This window comes from Geotrypetes seraphini, chromosome 1, assembly GCF_902459505.1.
Source record: "Geotrypetes seraphini chromosome 1, aGeoSer1.1, whole genome shotgun sequence".
NCBI lineage: Eukaryota > Metazoa > Chordata > Amphibia > Gymnophiona > Dermophiidae > Geotrypetes > Geotrypetes seraphini.
Genome location: NC_047084.1, coordinates 536,712,831 through 536,729,386, shown reverse-complemented (window position 1 = coordinate 536,729,386; position 16,556 = coordinate 536,712,831). Strand labels below are relative to the sequence as shown.

Below are 16,556 nucleotides of genomic sequence, written 5' to 3'. Positions count from 1 at the left end.
TACAAGCATGTGGTTGGCTGAATCAGCGTGCTAGCTGCTGTGCTCACAGAGCAGGGCGGAGTAGAGAAGAAACAACAATTTCTTATTTCTCTAGCGCTACCAGGTGCACGCAGTGCTGTACGTTATACATGCAAGAGGCGATCCCTACTCGGAAGAGCTTACAATCTAATTATGACAGACATGCAGAGAGATGGTAGGGGACTATTAAGGGAAAGAGAGATATATATGCTGGTTGGGTCAGCACATGGAGGGCTGCTAGCCCAGCATGCTAGAGAGCAATCAATCAATAGAAAGCATCCCATAATACACAGGGGAGCTGTCCATATGGTCTGAAAAAGCCTATCACAAAAGAACTATAATTACATCATTCTGTATTCCTAGCCTATCCTCACGAAGGACACAGGGTGAATTAGTATATGCTGCTTATGAAAGGAAATACAAAAGGATGAAGAGGTAGAGAGAGAATGAGAAATAGATATAATGTATTACAAGTTGGAAGGGTTAGGACCTAAACACAGCTTTAAAAAAAAAGTTGACTTTAAGCCAGGATTAGAGAGTTGCACGGGGACAGAAATCCCAACCATCCCCGCCCGTCCCCGCCAGGATCCTCTCCGTCAGGATCCTCTCTGTCCCCACCCATCTCTGCAAGGAATTACTTCCATCCCCGCCCGTTCCCATAAAAAGCAGCAATTACTTCTGACAGGATCATCAATTCCACAGTTTCTTTTGTGTTTGCGCTGCTGTTTTCCTTGTAGAATCTCTTTGGTGGAACCCTTTTTTTGTTTTCTGTTCAGGTAATTAACTTATAAACCCCCTCTTTTACTAAGGCTGACATGTCCATTATATTATATGGACGAACCCTGCTTCCAAAGCCTTCCATCCCCGTGGGAGTCCCGTTGGCTAGAGGGGGGTCCCCATGGGAGTCTCGTGGGCCAGAGGGGGTCCCCGTGGGAGTCCCGTGGGTTAGGGGGGGATTCCCGCGGGACCCGCGGGATTCCCGAGGTCCCCGTTTCCATGCAGACCTATAGCCTGGATTTGAATGCTGCCAGAGATGGAGCCTGGTGTACTGATTCAGGCAGGTTGCTCCAGGCATGTGACGCAGCAAGGTAGAAGGGGCGGAGTCAGGAATTGGCAGTAGAGGGGAAGAGTGCAGACAAGAGAGACTTACCCGAAGAACGGAGTTCCTGGGGAGGGGTATAGGGAGAGATACCGAGGAGCCGCAGGGTGAATACACTTGTAGGTCAGTAAGAGGAGTTTGAACAAACAGGGAGCCAATGAAGTGACACGGGTGGAATATGAGGCACGCAGAATTCTAAACAGATTTGAGGAGAGATGGGTTAGCGGGAGACCCACAAGAAGCGCATTGCAATAATCCAGGTGAGAGGTGACGAGGGTGTGAATAATGATCTTGGCAGCGTGCTCAGAAAGGAAACTCCAGATTTTAGCGACGCTATATAGAAAGAACCAACGAGTTTTGGCAGATTGTTGAATATGCAAAGAGAAGGACAGAGACAAGTCAAAGAACGTTATCCACCAAAATAGAGGACATAGGGAGAGGAGAGGCAATCTTCTTCCCTTTGTATTTCCCTTCATGAGCAGCATATACTTGATTCACCCTTGTCCTGTGTGACAGTCATAATTAGATTGTAAGCTCTTTTGAGCAGGGACTTTCTCTTGCTTGTTTATGTTCCACAGCAGAGAGAACAGTCATCATCAGTTTTTATATACATAATGCAAAAATCACCTATCCAACTATTCCCCACTAACAGACCTGGGTCCAGAAGCAAAAGCAAAGCACACCAGGGCCCTGAACTCTTATGAGCCCCGGAGTAGTCCATCCATCATCCCTCCCCCCCACTCCAACGGGAAAATGTTATATCAGATGCATAATGTACAAAAAGAACACCCCCCTCCCCACCCAAAGAGCACAGTCTCATAGCAAAATTCAAATTGCCTACGATCCCCCAGAACTATCCCCCCACCCACCCCCAGGTACTCTCCGCCCAGTCAACTACAAACAGCCCAAATTAGGACAACCACCTCTTGCGTGTTTAATGTACAACACTTTTCTATCTCTTAAATTTGTTTTATTTTATTTTTTATTTTCTTTCATTATTTCTATTTTCTATCTCTTTGATTTTTGATCTTGGAAATGTATTATATGTTGTTATTACATATTTTTAGTTTATCAGGTACTTTAGCTAGATCCTTTGGGACAGATAGGGTAGTTTTTCTGAAGTACCTAATTAAATTTTAGTTTGATACATTGTAAACCGCTTAGGTCGGTAAAATGCAGGAGCGGTATATCAAATCTTAAATAAACATAAACACTGTGTATATCTGGTAGTGCTATAGAAATAATAAATAGTAGTACATTTCTCCCTCCGTATTCGCGGTGATAGGAGATTAACAGAACCACAAATACAGAAAAACGTGAATAACTTTTTCATATGTTATTCGGTATTTTCTATTAAAAACCATCGTGAATATAGTGAAACGGCGAATAACATGGTGGGAGAACTGGTCTGTTCCTGAAGGAGAGGCAAAACACGGTAAAGAAAGTGCTGGGAATCAGCGATTTTCTCTGTAAACGCTTTGAATCAGCGATTTCTCTATGCAAGCTGATATAGTTTGGGGAGGGAGGAGCCAGCAAGCTAAAAACCGTGAATGCTGAAACCGTGAATACGGAGGGAGAAGTGTAGTAGTGAATCTACTATAAACAATGCTTAACATGTACAAACAGCTGCTTCCATGAATATGGAGGCAGAATAGGTGAATAATGAACAGGTTACGAGTGTGAACAGTGCTTGCAGTTTACTATGTGCTATCACATCTGTGGGTTAGAGCAGTGTTTTTCAACCGCTGTTCCGCGGCACACTAGTGTGCCGCGAGATGTTGCCTGGTGTGCCGCAGGGCCGCCATCAGGGCAGTACTACCAGTCTTGCATTCAAGGGCCCGGAGCTGACAGGGGGCCCGAGGCAGAGGCGCCAGTAGCTCGCCAAGGCAAAGTGAGTCGATCACCCAGGACTCACTTTGTCTTGGCAATCTAATCTATCGAGCCGATAAGTCTTCTTCTCCCCAACGTCAATTCTGCAGTCGGAGAGGAAGTTCGGGCCAGCCAATCGCTGCCTGGCTGGGCGGAACTTCCTCTCCGATTGCAGAATTGACGTCAGGGAGAGCATGCGTCGGCGTCAGCTTTGGGGCCTGTTATCCATTGGTGGGTCCTGTTCCCCGATGGCAGCGGCAGTGGCAGTGGCTTGGGGAACGGCAGGGAGAAAGAAAGAAAGGGGGCAGGCAGGGAAAAAGAAGGAAAGAAGAGAAACAGAAAAAAAGAAAGAAAGGTCAGGGAGAGGTCTTATGAGAGAGGAAGAAAAAGTTGGGGGAGGGAATGAGGTGTGGAGGAGAGAAAGCATACAGGCTGATAGAAGGGAAGAAAGATTGGATGCACAGTCAGAAGAAGAAAGTGCAACCAGAAATCACCAGACAAGGTAGGAAAAATGATTTTATTTTAAATTTAGCAAAGTGGAGGCAGTATTACCACAGTTTTCAAAGGAATTTGCCCAAATAACTTAATAGTTAACTGGGTAAATTCCCAGAGATGAAAACTTCCCTTCACTTACTATGCACAGTTCTGAATTTATATCTGCTGTCTATATTTTACAATATGGTCACCTTTTACTAAACCGCAATAGTGGTTTTTAGCGCAGGGAGCCTATGAGCGTCAAGAGCAGCGCTGGGCATTCAGCATAGCTCCCTGCGCTAAAAACTGCTATTGTGGTTTAATAAAAAGGATGGAGGGTATATTTGTCTATTTTTGTATGCTATAAAAACCAAATACAGAGAGAGACTGAGAGCTGTTGACGAAGAGCTACGTGTGTGTCTTTCTTCGATTCCAGCCAGAATATCAGCTTTGTGTTCAGCCAAACAGGCCCAGGTTTCGCACTGAATAAAGTATTTTATAATTTTTCACTATTCTGTTTACTTAATATTTCATAATAAAGTAATTATAAAATACTTTCTTTGTGTTTATTTGATTCCTATTCAAGAGAATTACTTTATATATAGTCAATATAGGCACAGAGTTAAATTTTTTAACATTTTCTAATGCTGGTGTGCCTCGTGATTTTTTTCATGAAACAAGTGTGCCTTTGCCCAAAAAAGGTTGAAAAACACTGGGTTAGAGAATGACATGGGGGAAAATTTTTCCCTGTCACCGCAGGAAATCAATTTCCCCATCTTGTCCCCGCGAGTTTTGTCGTTGTCCCTGTTGTCATTCTTGTAAGCTCTACCTTAACCATACAAGCCTCGAACACTTATGATTTTAAAGTGTTTGAGGCTTGCCCAGATGAGGGCAGAGCTTGCAGGAATAGGATAGCGACAGGAAAAAAAACTCACCGGGATGGGACGGAAAAATCAGTTCCCGCGGGGACAGGGAAAAATTTCCCCCCCTGTCATTCTCTACTGTAGATAAAGCAGATGAGCGTACTTTATGCTGATATCCCATTAACCCCCCCCCTCCCCCAGTATCTCTTACCAGGGAACTCCCTTATATCTAGTGGAGGTAGGAGTGATCCCTGGACTCTCCTGCTCCATTAGCAGCTGGGGGTACAAAATGGCACATCCTACCCCTAGCGATAGACTTGCAATTCTATGGTAGGAGTCAAATTACCAAATAAAACATTCTCTGACAGCTTGTGCCCTTGCTCTAGCATCATCAGCCTATCATCATGAGGTCAGAGGTGCTATTTTCTACCCCATCTGGCAATGAGGGAGAAACATCTGGGGGGTCACTCCTGCCCCTTCCCCACCCCCAGACACCATGGGATGTCTTGCTAAGAGCCAAAATGCATTTTAAATGAATTGGGATGGGTATCCAAGAGGGAAGGTAATGCTTTATATCAAGCCCCTTAAAGCATTGCTGAGTGTGCCGATGTAACCATGTTAAATAGAAACATAGAAACGTAGAAAATGGTGGCAGAAAAGGGCCATAGCCCATCGAGTCTGCCCATTCCAAGTACCCGCCCCCCTGAATTTACTCCCTTAAAGATCCCACGTGAGCATCCCATTTTCTCTTAAAATCCGTCACGTTGCTTGCCTCAATCACCTGCAGTGGAAGTCTGTTCCAATGATCTACCACTCTTTCGGTGAAGAAGTACTTTCTGGAGTCGCTGTGAAACTTCCCTCCCCTGATTTTCAGCGGGTGCCCTCTGGTGGTCGAGGGTCCCACGAGACAGAAGATATCATCTTCCGACTCAATGCGACCCGTGATGTACTTGAACGTTTCAATCATATCTCCCCTCTCTCTTCGTTCCTCAAGTGAGTACAGCCGCAATTCTTTTAGTCTTTCTTCGTATGTCAGATCCTTGAGTCCCAAGACCATCCTGGTGGCCATTCGCTGAATTGACTCGATCCTCAATATGTCCTTATGGTAGTGTGGTCTCCAGAATTGGACACAGTACTCCAAGTGAGGCCGCACTATGGATCTGTATAATGGCATGATGACTTCAGGTCTCCTGCTGACAAAACCTCTACGGATACAACCCATCATTTGTCTTGCCTTGGAGGAAGCCTTCTCCACCTGATTGGCAGCTTTCAAGTCGTCACTAATGATCACCCCTAGATCACGCTCTGCCGTGGTCGCAGCTAAGATCTCACCATTTAGTGCATAAGTTCTGCGCGGATTTCTCTTGCCCAGGTGCATTACCTTGCATTTTTTAGCATTGAAGCCCAGCTGCCAAGTCGTTGACCATCTTTCCAGCAGCAGTAGGTCCTGTGTCATATTATCAGGTAACAAGCTTTTGCCTACTATGTTGCAGATTTTGGCGTTGTCGGCGAACAGTGATACATTTCCTCTAAGTCCATGCGTCATATCACTTATGAATAAGTTGAATAGAATCGGGCCCAAGACCGAGCCCTGTGGCACTCCACTGAGTACGTCCGACGCTTCTGATGGGGTACCATTCACCACCACCCTCTGTAGTCTATCACTTAGCCAGTCTCCAACCCATGTAGTTAGAATGTCCCCCAATCCTGTCGATTTCAGCTTGTTCAATAACCTTCGGTGTGGGACGCTATCAAATGCTTTGCTGAAGTCCAAATATACCACGTCCAGTGACTCTCCGGCATCCAGTTGTCTAGTAACCCAGTCAAAAAAACTAATAAGATTGGACTGGCAGGATCTACTCTTGGTGAACCCGTGTTGGTGGGGATCACGTAGGTTTCCTTCATCCAGGATTATGTCGAGATTCTGTTTGATCAGAGTTTCCATGAGCTTACACACTATAGACGTGAGACTCACTGGCCTGTAGTTTGCTGTCTCTGTTTTGCAGCCTTTTTTGTGGAGTGGGATTACGTTGGCGGTTTTCCAGTCCAAGGGGACTTTTCCTGTGCGTAAGGAAAGGTTGAAAAGCACAGATAGTGGTTCCGCCAGGACTTCACTTAACTCCCTGAGCACCCTGGGGTGTAGGTCGTCCGGCCCCATGGCTTTGTTTACTTTGAGTCTCGATAGTTCGTTGTAGACGCTACTGGGCGTGAATTCGAAGTCTTGAAACGTTATCTTTCTGGTTATCTCCCGTCTGAATCTGTTGACCATCTCCCGGTGCTTCACATGTGAAGACTGAGCAGAAGTAGTCGTTTAGCAGTTCTGCCTTGATAGAATCTGATTCTGCAAAGTTACCGTCTGCTTGCTTCAGGCGTTCAATCCCATCTTTGTTTTTTTTCCTATTACTAATATAGCTCAAAAAAGATTTATCCCCTTTCTTAATGTTCCGTGCTAGCTCTTCCTCCATACGGAGTTTGGCCTCTCTGACTAATTTTCTGACAGCTCTAGATCTCTCTAGATAGTCCTCTTTCGCCTCCTGGCTTCCTAAATGTTTGTGGGTGATAAATGCTTCTTTTTTCTTTTTAACTAGGTCTGAAATTTCCTTGGTGAACCATTGAGGTCTTTTGTTTCTCCTGCGTTTACTTATTGTTTTTATGTGGCGGGTTGTTGCTTCATGTAGGATGGACTTCAGAGTCGACCACATATCCTCTACATCACAGGTGTCAAAGTCGGTCCTCGAGGGCCGCAATCCAGTCAGGTTTTCAGGATTTCCCCAATGACTATGCATTGAAAGCAGTGCTTGCACATAGATCTCATGCATATTAATTGGGGAAATCCTGAAAACCCGACTGGATTGCGGCCCTCGAGGACCGACTTTGACACCCCTGCTCTACATTGTCAGTTTCTGCATGTTTCTGTAGCTCTTGATGGACAAAAACTCCCATGCGGTTGAAGTCTGTGCCTCTAAAGTTGAGAACCCTCGTTGCCTTGCTTGATCTAGAGAAGCCTTTTCTGAGGTTTAGCCTTACCATATTATGGTCGCTGGAGGCCAGTGTATCACCCACTTAGACCTCCGAGACGCTATCTCCATTGGTGAGTACTAGGTCCAGCATCGCCTGGTCCCTGGTGGGCTCCAATACCATTTGCTTGAGACGTGCACCCTTTATGGATGTTAGAATTCTATTGCTGCTACATGTAGTCACGGAGAGTGTGTTCCAATCTACATCTGGCATGTTGAAGTCTCCTAGTATTACTGTATCCCCACGCAGTGTCATGTTTTCTATGTCCTCTATTAATTCCATGTCCTTGTCTTCCTGTTGTCTGGGAGGTCTGTAGATCACACCAAGGTATAGGCATTTTTCGTACCCTCTGGCCAGATTTACCCAGAGGGATTCCCCGGTGTACCTAACATCTGTGATTCTAGTAGTTTTGATGCATTCTTTAGTGTACAGTGCTACACCTCCTCCCAATTTACCCTCTCTGTCACAATGAAGTAAATTGTATCCTGGTAAAGGTCTGTTCTGTGAGGTATCTGCATAGGCAGATGATGCCCAGGCCGCCAATTTATCCAACATGCTTTGCACAAAAATGACAACATTTCACCACACTAATAAACAGGCCCCACAGACTACATGCCAAGAGAATTGACAAAAGCAAATACACACGTCACTCAAGCTCAGTGCAATTGTGTCAACTTCTTGCCTTTTGAAAGAATCTATTCTGGGGCTTCTACATATGCAGTTTACACAGTGAGCAACAACTTCACTGTAACTTCTCTAACCAAAAGGATAAGGAAAGCCACTCTCAAAGAGTCGGGAGTGGTACTGAAGGACTGGAGAAGGGTGGATGTGGTCCCTCTCCACAAAAGTGGAAGTAAGGAAGATGTAGGGAATTACAGGCCAGTAAGTCTGACTTCTGTGGTAAGCAAATTAATGGATTACAGGACCGGAGGCAACATGGATTCACTAGAGGTAGGTCTTCTCAGACATAGCCGATCAATTTTTTTGACTGGGTGACCAGAGAATTAGATAGAGGGAGTGCACTAGATGTGGTGTATTTAGATTTTAGCGAAGCCTTTGACACACAGACGTCTAATAAATAAACTGAGTGCCCTCAGGATGGGTCCCAAAGTGATGGGCTGGGTCAAGAACTGGTTGAGTGGAAGGCGACAAGAGGGTAGTGATCAATGGAGATCGCTCTGAGGAAAGGGATGTTACCAGTGGTGTGCCTCAAGGTTCTTTTCTTGGGACTATTTTTTTTAAACATTTTTATAAGCGATATTGCTGCAGGGCTGTCAGGTAAGATTTGCCTCTTTACGGATGATACTAAAATCTGCAATAGAGTAGATATCCACAATGGTGTGAACATCATGAAAAAAAAAGCTAGCAAAGCTTAAAGAATGGTCTGAAATTTGGCAGCTAAAATTTAATGCTAAGAAATGTAAGGTCATGCATTTGGGCTGCAAAAAAACCGAGGGATGGTACGGTTTATTTACCATCCTTTTCTTAATAATTCCTAGCATCCTTTTTGCTTTTTTGGCCATTGCCCTTTGTTCCATTAGATTATTCCACTACACATCCACAGACACACAGATGGATTTGGAATAACTCCATGAAATATGCTTTGTGCGCTGTCACTCCCATCCTTGCTTAGTTATTTTTTTTAATGACTCAGATGTGTATTTCCATTTTCTTTGTTCTAACCTCTACTGTGAAACCTAATAACAAACTATATAGCTTCTCTTAATGGTATGCACTGCAGAAACCTGTGTAAAATTCCATCCAACAGAGCCTCAATTCAGTGTTAGCTCACACATCCACATGCCAAAAGCTGCATGCATTGCAATTAATATTCTAACCATGCTGCACCTTCATTAAGCTCATGCTTGGCTGAGAGCAGTTTCTTGCCCCCTGGATCCACACAATGGTGCCTGCTAGATTTCTATCCAATGACAGTTAGATTAATAAAACAACTTGGCTACAGTAAAATATCACATCTCCTAACGTTCAATGGATTCTTGAGATGACAAAAACACAATACACCAACATTTTTAAATTTCAAGAAATGTTTCTCTTTTATTCATCTGAACTCAGTCTTATTCAGGCATCATGCACATCAAAACAGCCAACGTACAACATTAACACAGACTAATAGTGGCATTTATTTCTTAGGACTTTAAGAAGTGGCACTAAGGAGTCCTTTTACAAAGGCGCGGTAGCGACCTGCCACGCTAGTACCTAACGCCTCCATTGACGAGGCGTTAGGATTTTAGGCTGCTGCGGGGGTTAGCGCATGATGAAATGTCCGACGCGCTAACCCCCCGTAGCGCGCCTTGATAAAAGGAGCCCTAAGTTTAGCATTGTTTTAACTGTGAGGTAAGAGCCGCTAGCTTCTTCAATGGTCCAACATTTGTAAATTTTATAGAGATTTTATCAAACTTTTCTTTCCTCAAAGTTCTAACACTTACCTTCTGACTGCGATTACAATGCCTATGGCATTAAATATTTATAATGGCAGTCAAAAGATAAGTGTTAGAACCTTGAGGAAAGTTTGATAGAATCTCTATAAAATTTACAAATGTTGGACCATTGAAGAAGCTAGCAGTTCTTAGCTCACAGTTAAAACAATGCTAAACTTAGTGCCGCTTCTTAAGGTCCTAAGAAATAAACGCCACTATTAGTCTGTGTTAGTGTTGTACGTTGGCTGTTTTGATGTGAATGATGGGCATTATATGCAGTCATAGTTAAAGACTGAGTTCAGATGAATAAGAGAGTAACATTTTGTGAAAGGCCCTAAGAAATAAATACCACAATTAATCTTTGTTAATGTCGTAGATTGGAAGGAGGCCTAAGATTCCAGTTGGCCCAGGTGCCTAAAGCTCTTCCTATGAAACAGAAACATGACGGTAGATAAAGGCGAAATGGCCCATCTATGAGAGGGACCTTAGGCATCTGAGCCAATCAGAGCCTTAGGCCCCTCCCATGTGCATCACAGAATGCACAGGGAAGGGGGAAGGCCTGCTATTTTGGAGTGGCGGGCCAGCTGGAGGGTGTGAGCATCCCTCCAGATGGACATTCAATCGAAAGGTTGTTTGTTGTTGGGTTTTTTTTGGGGGGGTGGAGTAGAGTTGCGGAGGGTGGCTGGAGAGAGCGAACATCCCTCCTGCCCAGCTTTCTTTGGGGGGGGGGGAGGCTGGGGTAGGAAGGAGTGGGCATCCCTCCTGCCCGGCTTACTTCGTAGGTGGGGTTAGGGGGTTCCAGCTGAAGAGATGGTAGGAAGTCTACTGCTGAATAAAATCGGGATGTCGTTTATAGAATTTGCCTTTAAATGCCTAATGCAGCTTAATATTAAGTATTACTAATTACTGTAATACATATAATAATGTACTACAATGCAAAAGATTTAAGGGGTAAATGGAATGTAAAGGGTCTCTGAAGTATAACTGAAGATATGATTAGTAGAGAATGACGCATGGAGAAAAATTTGGCCCCATCCCATCCCCACGGACTCTGTGCCCATCCCCCACACTGTCCCCTCTGCCTGATCCCATCCTCACAAGTCTTGAATAGTTATTTTATATTTAAATCATTTTATTAAAAGTATAAAAAGGAACAATATGCTACACAGCCTTCCCTCTGTTGGGCTCCTCCTTATGACGCAATTTCCTGTCTTTGTGAAAAAAAGAGAGTTGCGTCATAAGGAGGAGCCCGGCAGAGGGAAGGTCATGAGCACTGTCAAGCAGGCCTGTATAGAAATTGGCTTGCAATGTAAAGTGTGTGTCAATGGCAGGGAGGGAAAGAAGCCAGCTGGAATGGAAGGACTCATGAGGGGGGGTGGGATGCAGCCATTGGACCCACGAGCAAGGGGGGGGGGTAGAGCCTGAAGTCGCTGGACCCACTGAACTCGCAATTGGGGGGAGGGATGGTGGGATACTGGGGAGCTGTGGTGGGTAGGGTTCCCCATGGGAACAAAGCCTTTTACCACTCCATAGAGCGGTTAAAAGCTTTGTTTCCGTGCTAGTGGTGAACAGATAACAGTTTTACCCTTTCCTGCGGTTTTACTGAGATTACCCGCGGGACAGGGTCACCCCGTGTCATTCTCTAATGACTATTTGCTGAGATCTATAAACAATCTGCCATAAGTTTTCCCAAGTACTGAATCTGGGTGAATCAAATTCTTGAAGGTTGTCATCTTATTTACTTTTAACTTATTTACATGAGGGATACGTAAGCCTATGAAAAGCCAAATGCTGAAGAATGTTGAAGGACTGACCTAGTATTGCACTTGTGCAATGAAAGATTTTTTAAAAACAGAGCTATGCCATTTTACTGACTGCAGCGACTAGAACAGCTGCATAAGTAACCAATAATTATTTGGAAAGACTTTCAGTTAGAATAGTTTAAACTTTGCCCTCATCATTATTAAAAAAAAAAAAAAAAAGTGTATGAACATGTAAAAATTTGACTTTGTCTGGTATTTTCTTCTTAGTTCAATTTCTTTATCAAGTTTTAACTCTTGTCTACATAATACTGTTAAGTTTAAGTATTTTGAAAGGTTATTTTTGTTTTAATGACTTATGACCCACCTGTGACTTTGCAAATTTTTTTTCCAGCACGTCCCTCTCTCGTTCAGTTTGCTGCAGACGTTTATTGAGCTCCACTATGTCTCCCTTCAGCGATGCCAGGGCTGCTAAATGGAGCTGAAAGACAGAATTAAAGTTCATCTCCGTTAAACTCACGAGCTGTGGAACATTAAGCTATACAATACTTAGAGTAGGACAAAAGGCATCAGGTGGACGTGACTTGGAATTGGCACTTCAGACCGGCAGCCTCCTGATAGAACACACTTCAATTTGACAGCTGAGACCAGGGCATTCATTTGTACGTCATATGGGAAACTCGGCAGCAGCACCATCCTTCAGGATCTATTACACAGGCCAAGTTCTCAGTACTGTATACCCAAATGTTGTTTATTAGGTTCTGAAAACAAATGCATGCAAATATACCTGAGGAATATTCATTGCTGATATCCAGAAAACCAGACCCGTTTTTGGATCTTGGTGACTGAAAATTAAATTCACTGGTTTTTACATCTCAGAATATCTGGCTTAAAAGAAGATCTGCTGAGCACTGCTTTTGTCTCTGGGTAAATAGCAAATGCCCTTTTCAGCTCTAACTAAAGTATAAGCGGTATAGAAAACATTTTAATACATAAAAATAATGTCTCTGAAAAGCTGATTAGAGATAATAAATGTATTTTTGAGAGAGTTATCAGAGTAACAGTCACAGGGGGCAAGAGGGATTAAAAAAAAAATAAATAGTAGACTTTTTGTTCCAGTTTTATTTATGAAATTATTCTACACTAGTCTTTGGTTTAAGTACCAGCTCTTAACTTTGTAAGATAACTTTAAAAAAACCTGTTTCTTCTATTGTCCTCTATGCATGTGTCCCGAGCGTTTCAATTCTATTCTAATATGGCTTCCACCACCTGTGCTAAGAGATTATTCCAGGCATCTAAAGTATTTTCTTAGGTTTCCCTTGAACTTTCCTCTCTGCAGCTTGACATCATGATCCTTTGTCCCTGAATTTCCTTTTGCATGGAAGATGTAATTTTCAAAAATTTATCAATATGTCTCTCTAATCATCCCTTTCTTTTTTTCTAGTGAGTACATCTTACATGTCTGAAGCCTCTCTTTCTAGGGCTGCAAGCCTCTTATTTTTGTAGGATTTTTCTGAACTACTTCCATCCTTTCATTGTTCTTCTTAAGCTATGGCTTCTAGAATTGAACATAATAATCATGGAGGGATCTCATTCACGACCTCACATAAAGGCAGGATTGAAACAAAAGGCGAAGTGCTGGCATTCAAACTGTGAGAAGAAAGTGAGAGCCACAACATGACTCAGCACAAAAAAATATACATTAAAATATACAATAAAGAGAGAGAGAAAAAAAGAGAGACAATACTGTTAAAAAAAAGCAGCAGATAATCACACATTACATTCTAATTTATATTCTGCCAAAGCCCTAATGAGTTAAAGGCAGATAACAATAAATATCAATTCTAGAAACAAACCCAGATAGGTATACATATCTATCATTATGTTCTATTACTGAAATTACAACAGATTATTCAATATAGGAAAACTATATAACAACCTTCTGATCTAATTTGAATAGGGAGTTCATTTATCAAAATATTTTCTAACAGCCTGTAACTTGCTTAACAACCCAAATTATTTCTTACTTACCAAATTAACTTGATATTGCACTGTCAATAAATTGTCCAACTGGATATGTCAACTGGATATCTAACACTCTAGTTTGCAGTTTAAATTTATAATTGTGTTGACCCAGAGAGATGACAAAAGAACAGATCTAGCCAAATCCTGTGACCCTAGCCAGAGAAACTTAGTTTTATCTATATTTATCTTCATTTAATGAGATATTACCCAATTCTTTACAGTATTAAGAACTACCATATAAACCAATATGAATATAAATGGAGGTAACCCTTTTCTCCTAAAAAGGAGGGAAATAAAGGTTAACTCAAATATTAACTGAGGGTTTATATTCAAGTGCCCTGCTTGGCTCTGCACCCAGGCCCCCTCCCTGCTTGGCTCAGCACCCCCCCCCCCCCCCCAATCAAGTCTATCCCCTCTATCTCCTTGCAGGCCTACCCCAGGCCTGCCTTAAGCCCTAGTAATCCAGCAGTGAGCCGGGACAGGAGGGTTCCCTCCTGTCTCTTGTCCTGGCTGATTCTGAAAAATCACACCTCCCTCCCACCTCACAGACCTCTACAAATCCTACCTTGAAAGCCCTGGTGGTCCAGAGGTGAACTAGGGCAGAAGTGATCTCCCTATGCTCACAAGTTCTCACAGCAACTTCACAAGTTCCCGTGATCTCACAAGTTGCTGCGAGGATTCTTATGAGAATCTCGGAGAGAGGGGGAGCCAGAAGGCCTTGAGCCTGTGCAGATGCTCAAGACCCCACAGAAGCCCAGCAGAGATCAGTGGCAGGTAGGGCAGGCTTTTTCAGAATCGGCACGTCATGTGGGTTGATGCTGTGTGCCAGTGTCCTGTCCAGTCAAGGTAAGAGTTTGGGCTGTGGCGGGGGGGGGGAGCCAGTTCTCGGGAGTGGGGTCGGTGCTCGCATATTGAGTCAACGCTCAGTTTGCGAGTCAAAGTTTGCAGGAGTGTTTTGCTCATAAGAACATAAGAATTGCCACTGCTGAGTCAGAGCAATGGTCCATTGTGCCCAGAAGTCAGCTCTCGCGGCGGCCCCTAGGTCAAAGACCAGTGCCCTGAGACCAGCCCTACCTGCTCATCTTGCAAAATACTCGCAAACCATGTTAATCGCAAACTGAGGTTTGATTGTATACATATACACACACACACACGGCCTGGTCTCAGCAGCCACCTAAGTAACTTTTAATAACGGACAGATGCCTAACCACCCCGATTCTCTAACTAGCATCAATGTCACAAGCGCCGTTTAGAGAATCGCATTGCTGCTTGAGCTGATTGCTGCAAGGGAATCTCCCTGCTGCGATCAACTGAGCAGCAGTGGCATAGAACCCCTGAACCTCACTGCAAGTTGGCCGGCAGGAGGGATGCCCACTCCCTCTTGCCGGTACCCCCAATCTCCCCACACTGTCCCCGGCAGGAGGGATGCCCACTCCCTCCTGAATGCTCTGTGCTGCTCCCGACGCTCATAAGAACTCTACGAGTATCAGGAGCAATGCAGAACATTCAGCTTGCCGGCCTGTGCTAAAAACTGCTATTGCGGTTTTATAAAGGAGGGAGGGAAGTGCCTTTGCTTATTTGTAAATGGGTCTCTACCAGAGCCTTTAATTCAGTAGCATAATTAAATGAAATAACTACTTCTGAAGTTTATGAGGATGGGCAGGGATGTATTCGATTCCAGTGGAAATGGATTCAATTTCCAGTGGGGACAGGCAGGGATGGGTTTGGTTTCTATCCCTACACAACTCTCTAATGTGACAGGAAAGGAGAAAAGAGGAGATCCTGTTTCAGGAAAATATCTAGGATTAAGAGAGGAAACATAGAAACATAGAAAAAAAGCAGCAGAAATGGGCTATAGCCCACCAAGTCTGCCCATTCCAAGTATCCCCTCCCCTGAATTTACTCCCTTAAAGATCCCACGTGAGTATCCCATTTTCTCTTAAAATCCGTCACGCTGCTGGCCTTTATCACCTGGAGTGGGAGTCTGTTCCAATGATCCACTACTCTTTCGGTGAAGAAGTACTTCCTGGAGTCGCCATGAAACTTCCCTCCCCTGATCTTCAGCGGATGCCCTCTGGTGGTCGAGGGTCCCATGAGCCAGAAGATATCTTCTGACTCGATGCGTCCGTGATGTACTTATATGTTTCAATCATATCTCCCCGTTCTCTTCTTTCCTCAAGTGAGTACAGCTGCAATTTTTTAAATCTTTCTTCATACGTGAGATCCTTGAGCCCCACGACCATCCTGGTGGCCGTTCGCTGAACCGACTCGATCCTCAGCATGTCCTTTCGGAAGTGTGGTAGGAAGGAGGCATCTACTCAGCTCCCTCAATCTGAAGCATCTCAGACACACTCACTCTGCTTGAGGCATCCATCCAAAGTGTGGAAGTTTTACCGGCAGGGCAGCTCTTGCTATCTTTGATGGAGGAAGATAAAGCATTTTGTACAGGACCCTGCTATATCTTCACCATCTACCTCTGTGCATGTGGGGAGTTGTCCTTAATGTAATTCCTTCCTCATTGTCCTGTTAATATTTCTTTAGAGGTTATTTGGGAAACCTCAACTGAACTGGTGAAAATTTTTATACCTCATATTAATCATCTTTCCTCAGAAGTAAACCATTTGCAGTTTAAAATAGATAAATGTGCTACAGACGTAACGCATGTTGTTGTTTCTAGAGTTGACCGATTAAAGGGCTTGGACTGTTAATACAGTACATAATATGGTGGTAAAAGATTCAATGAATATGAGACTTAAATTGGACGTTCTAGAAAATAAGTCACATGCTGCAAATTTAAGATTTCTGAACATGCCAAAATTACCTCAGACCTTGTCTTGAGTTGAGATTTCATCAGAATTAATTTCACCTATTATATCTGCTTATTATCTGCCTTTTGGGAAGAAGCAAAATCAGCCTGCGCATGCAGAAAATATATGTAAATTATCCATCTCAACAGGTGTCAGATATTTTGGAGTGTTTTAAATCTGATTAC

At 43.6% G+C, this 16,556-nt stretch overlaps 1 protein-coding gene across 1 annotated transcript in view; it reads right to left on the bottom strand.

Annotated features, from left to right (window-relative positions):
* Positions 1–16,556, bottom strand: part of MCC (MCC regulator of WNT signaling pathway) — a 572,218-nt gene that overhangs the window by 269,440 nt on the left and 286,222 nt on the right. The window contains 1 exon segment of the mRNA XM_033929092.1: positions 11,907–12,020. Coding sequence (XP_033784983.1) covers positions 11,907–12,020 — 114 coding nt within the window.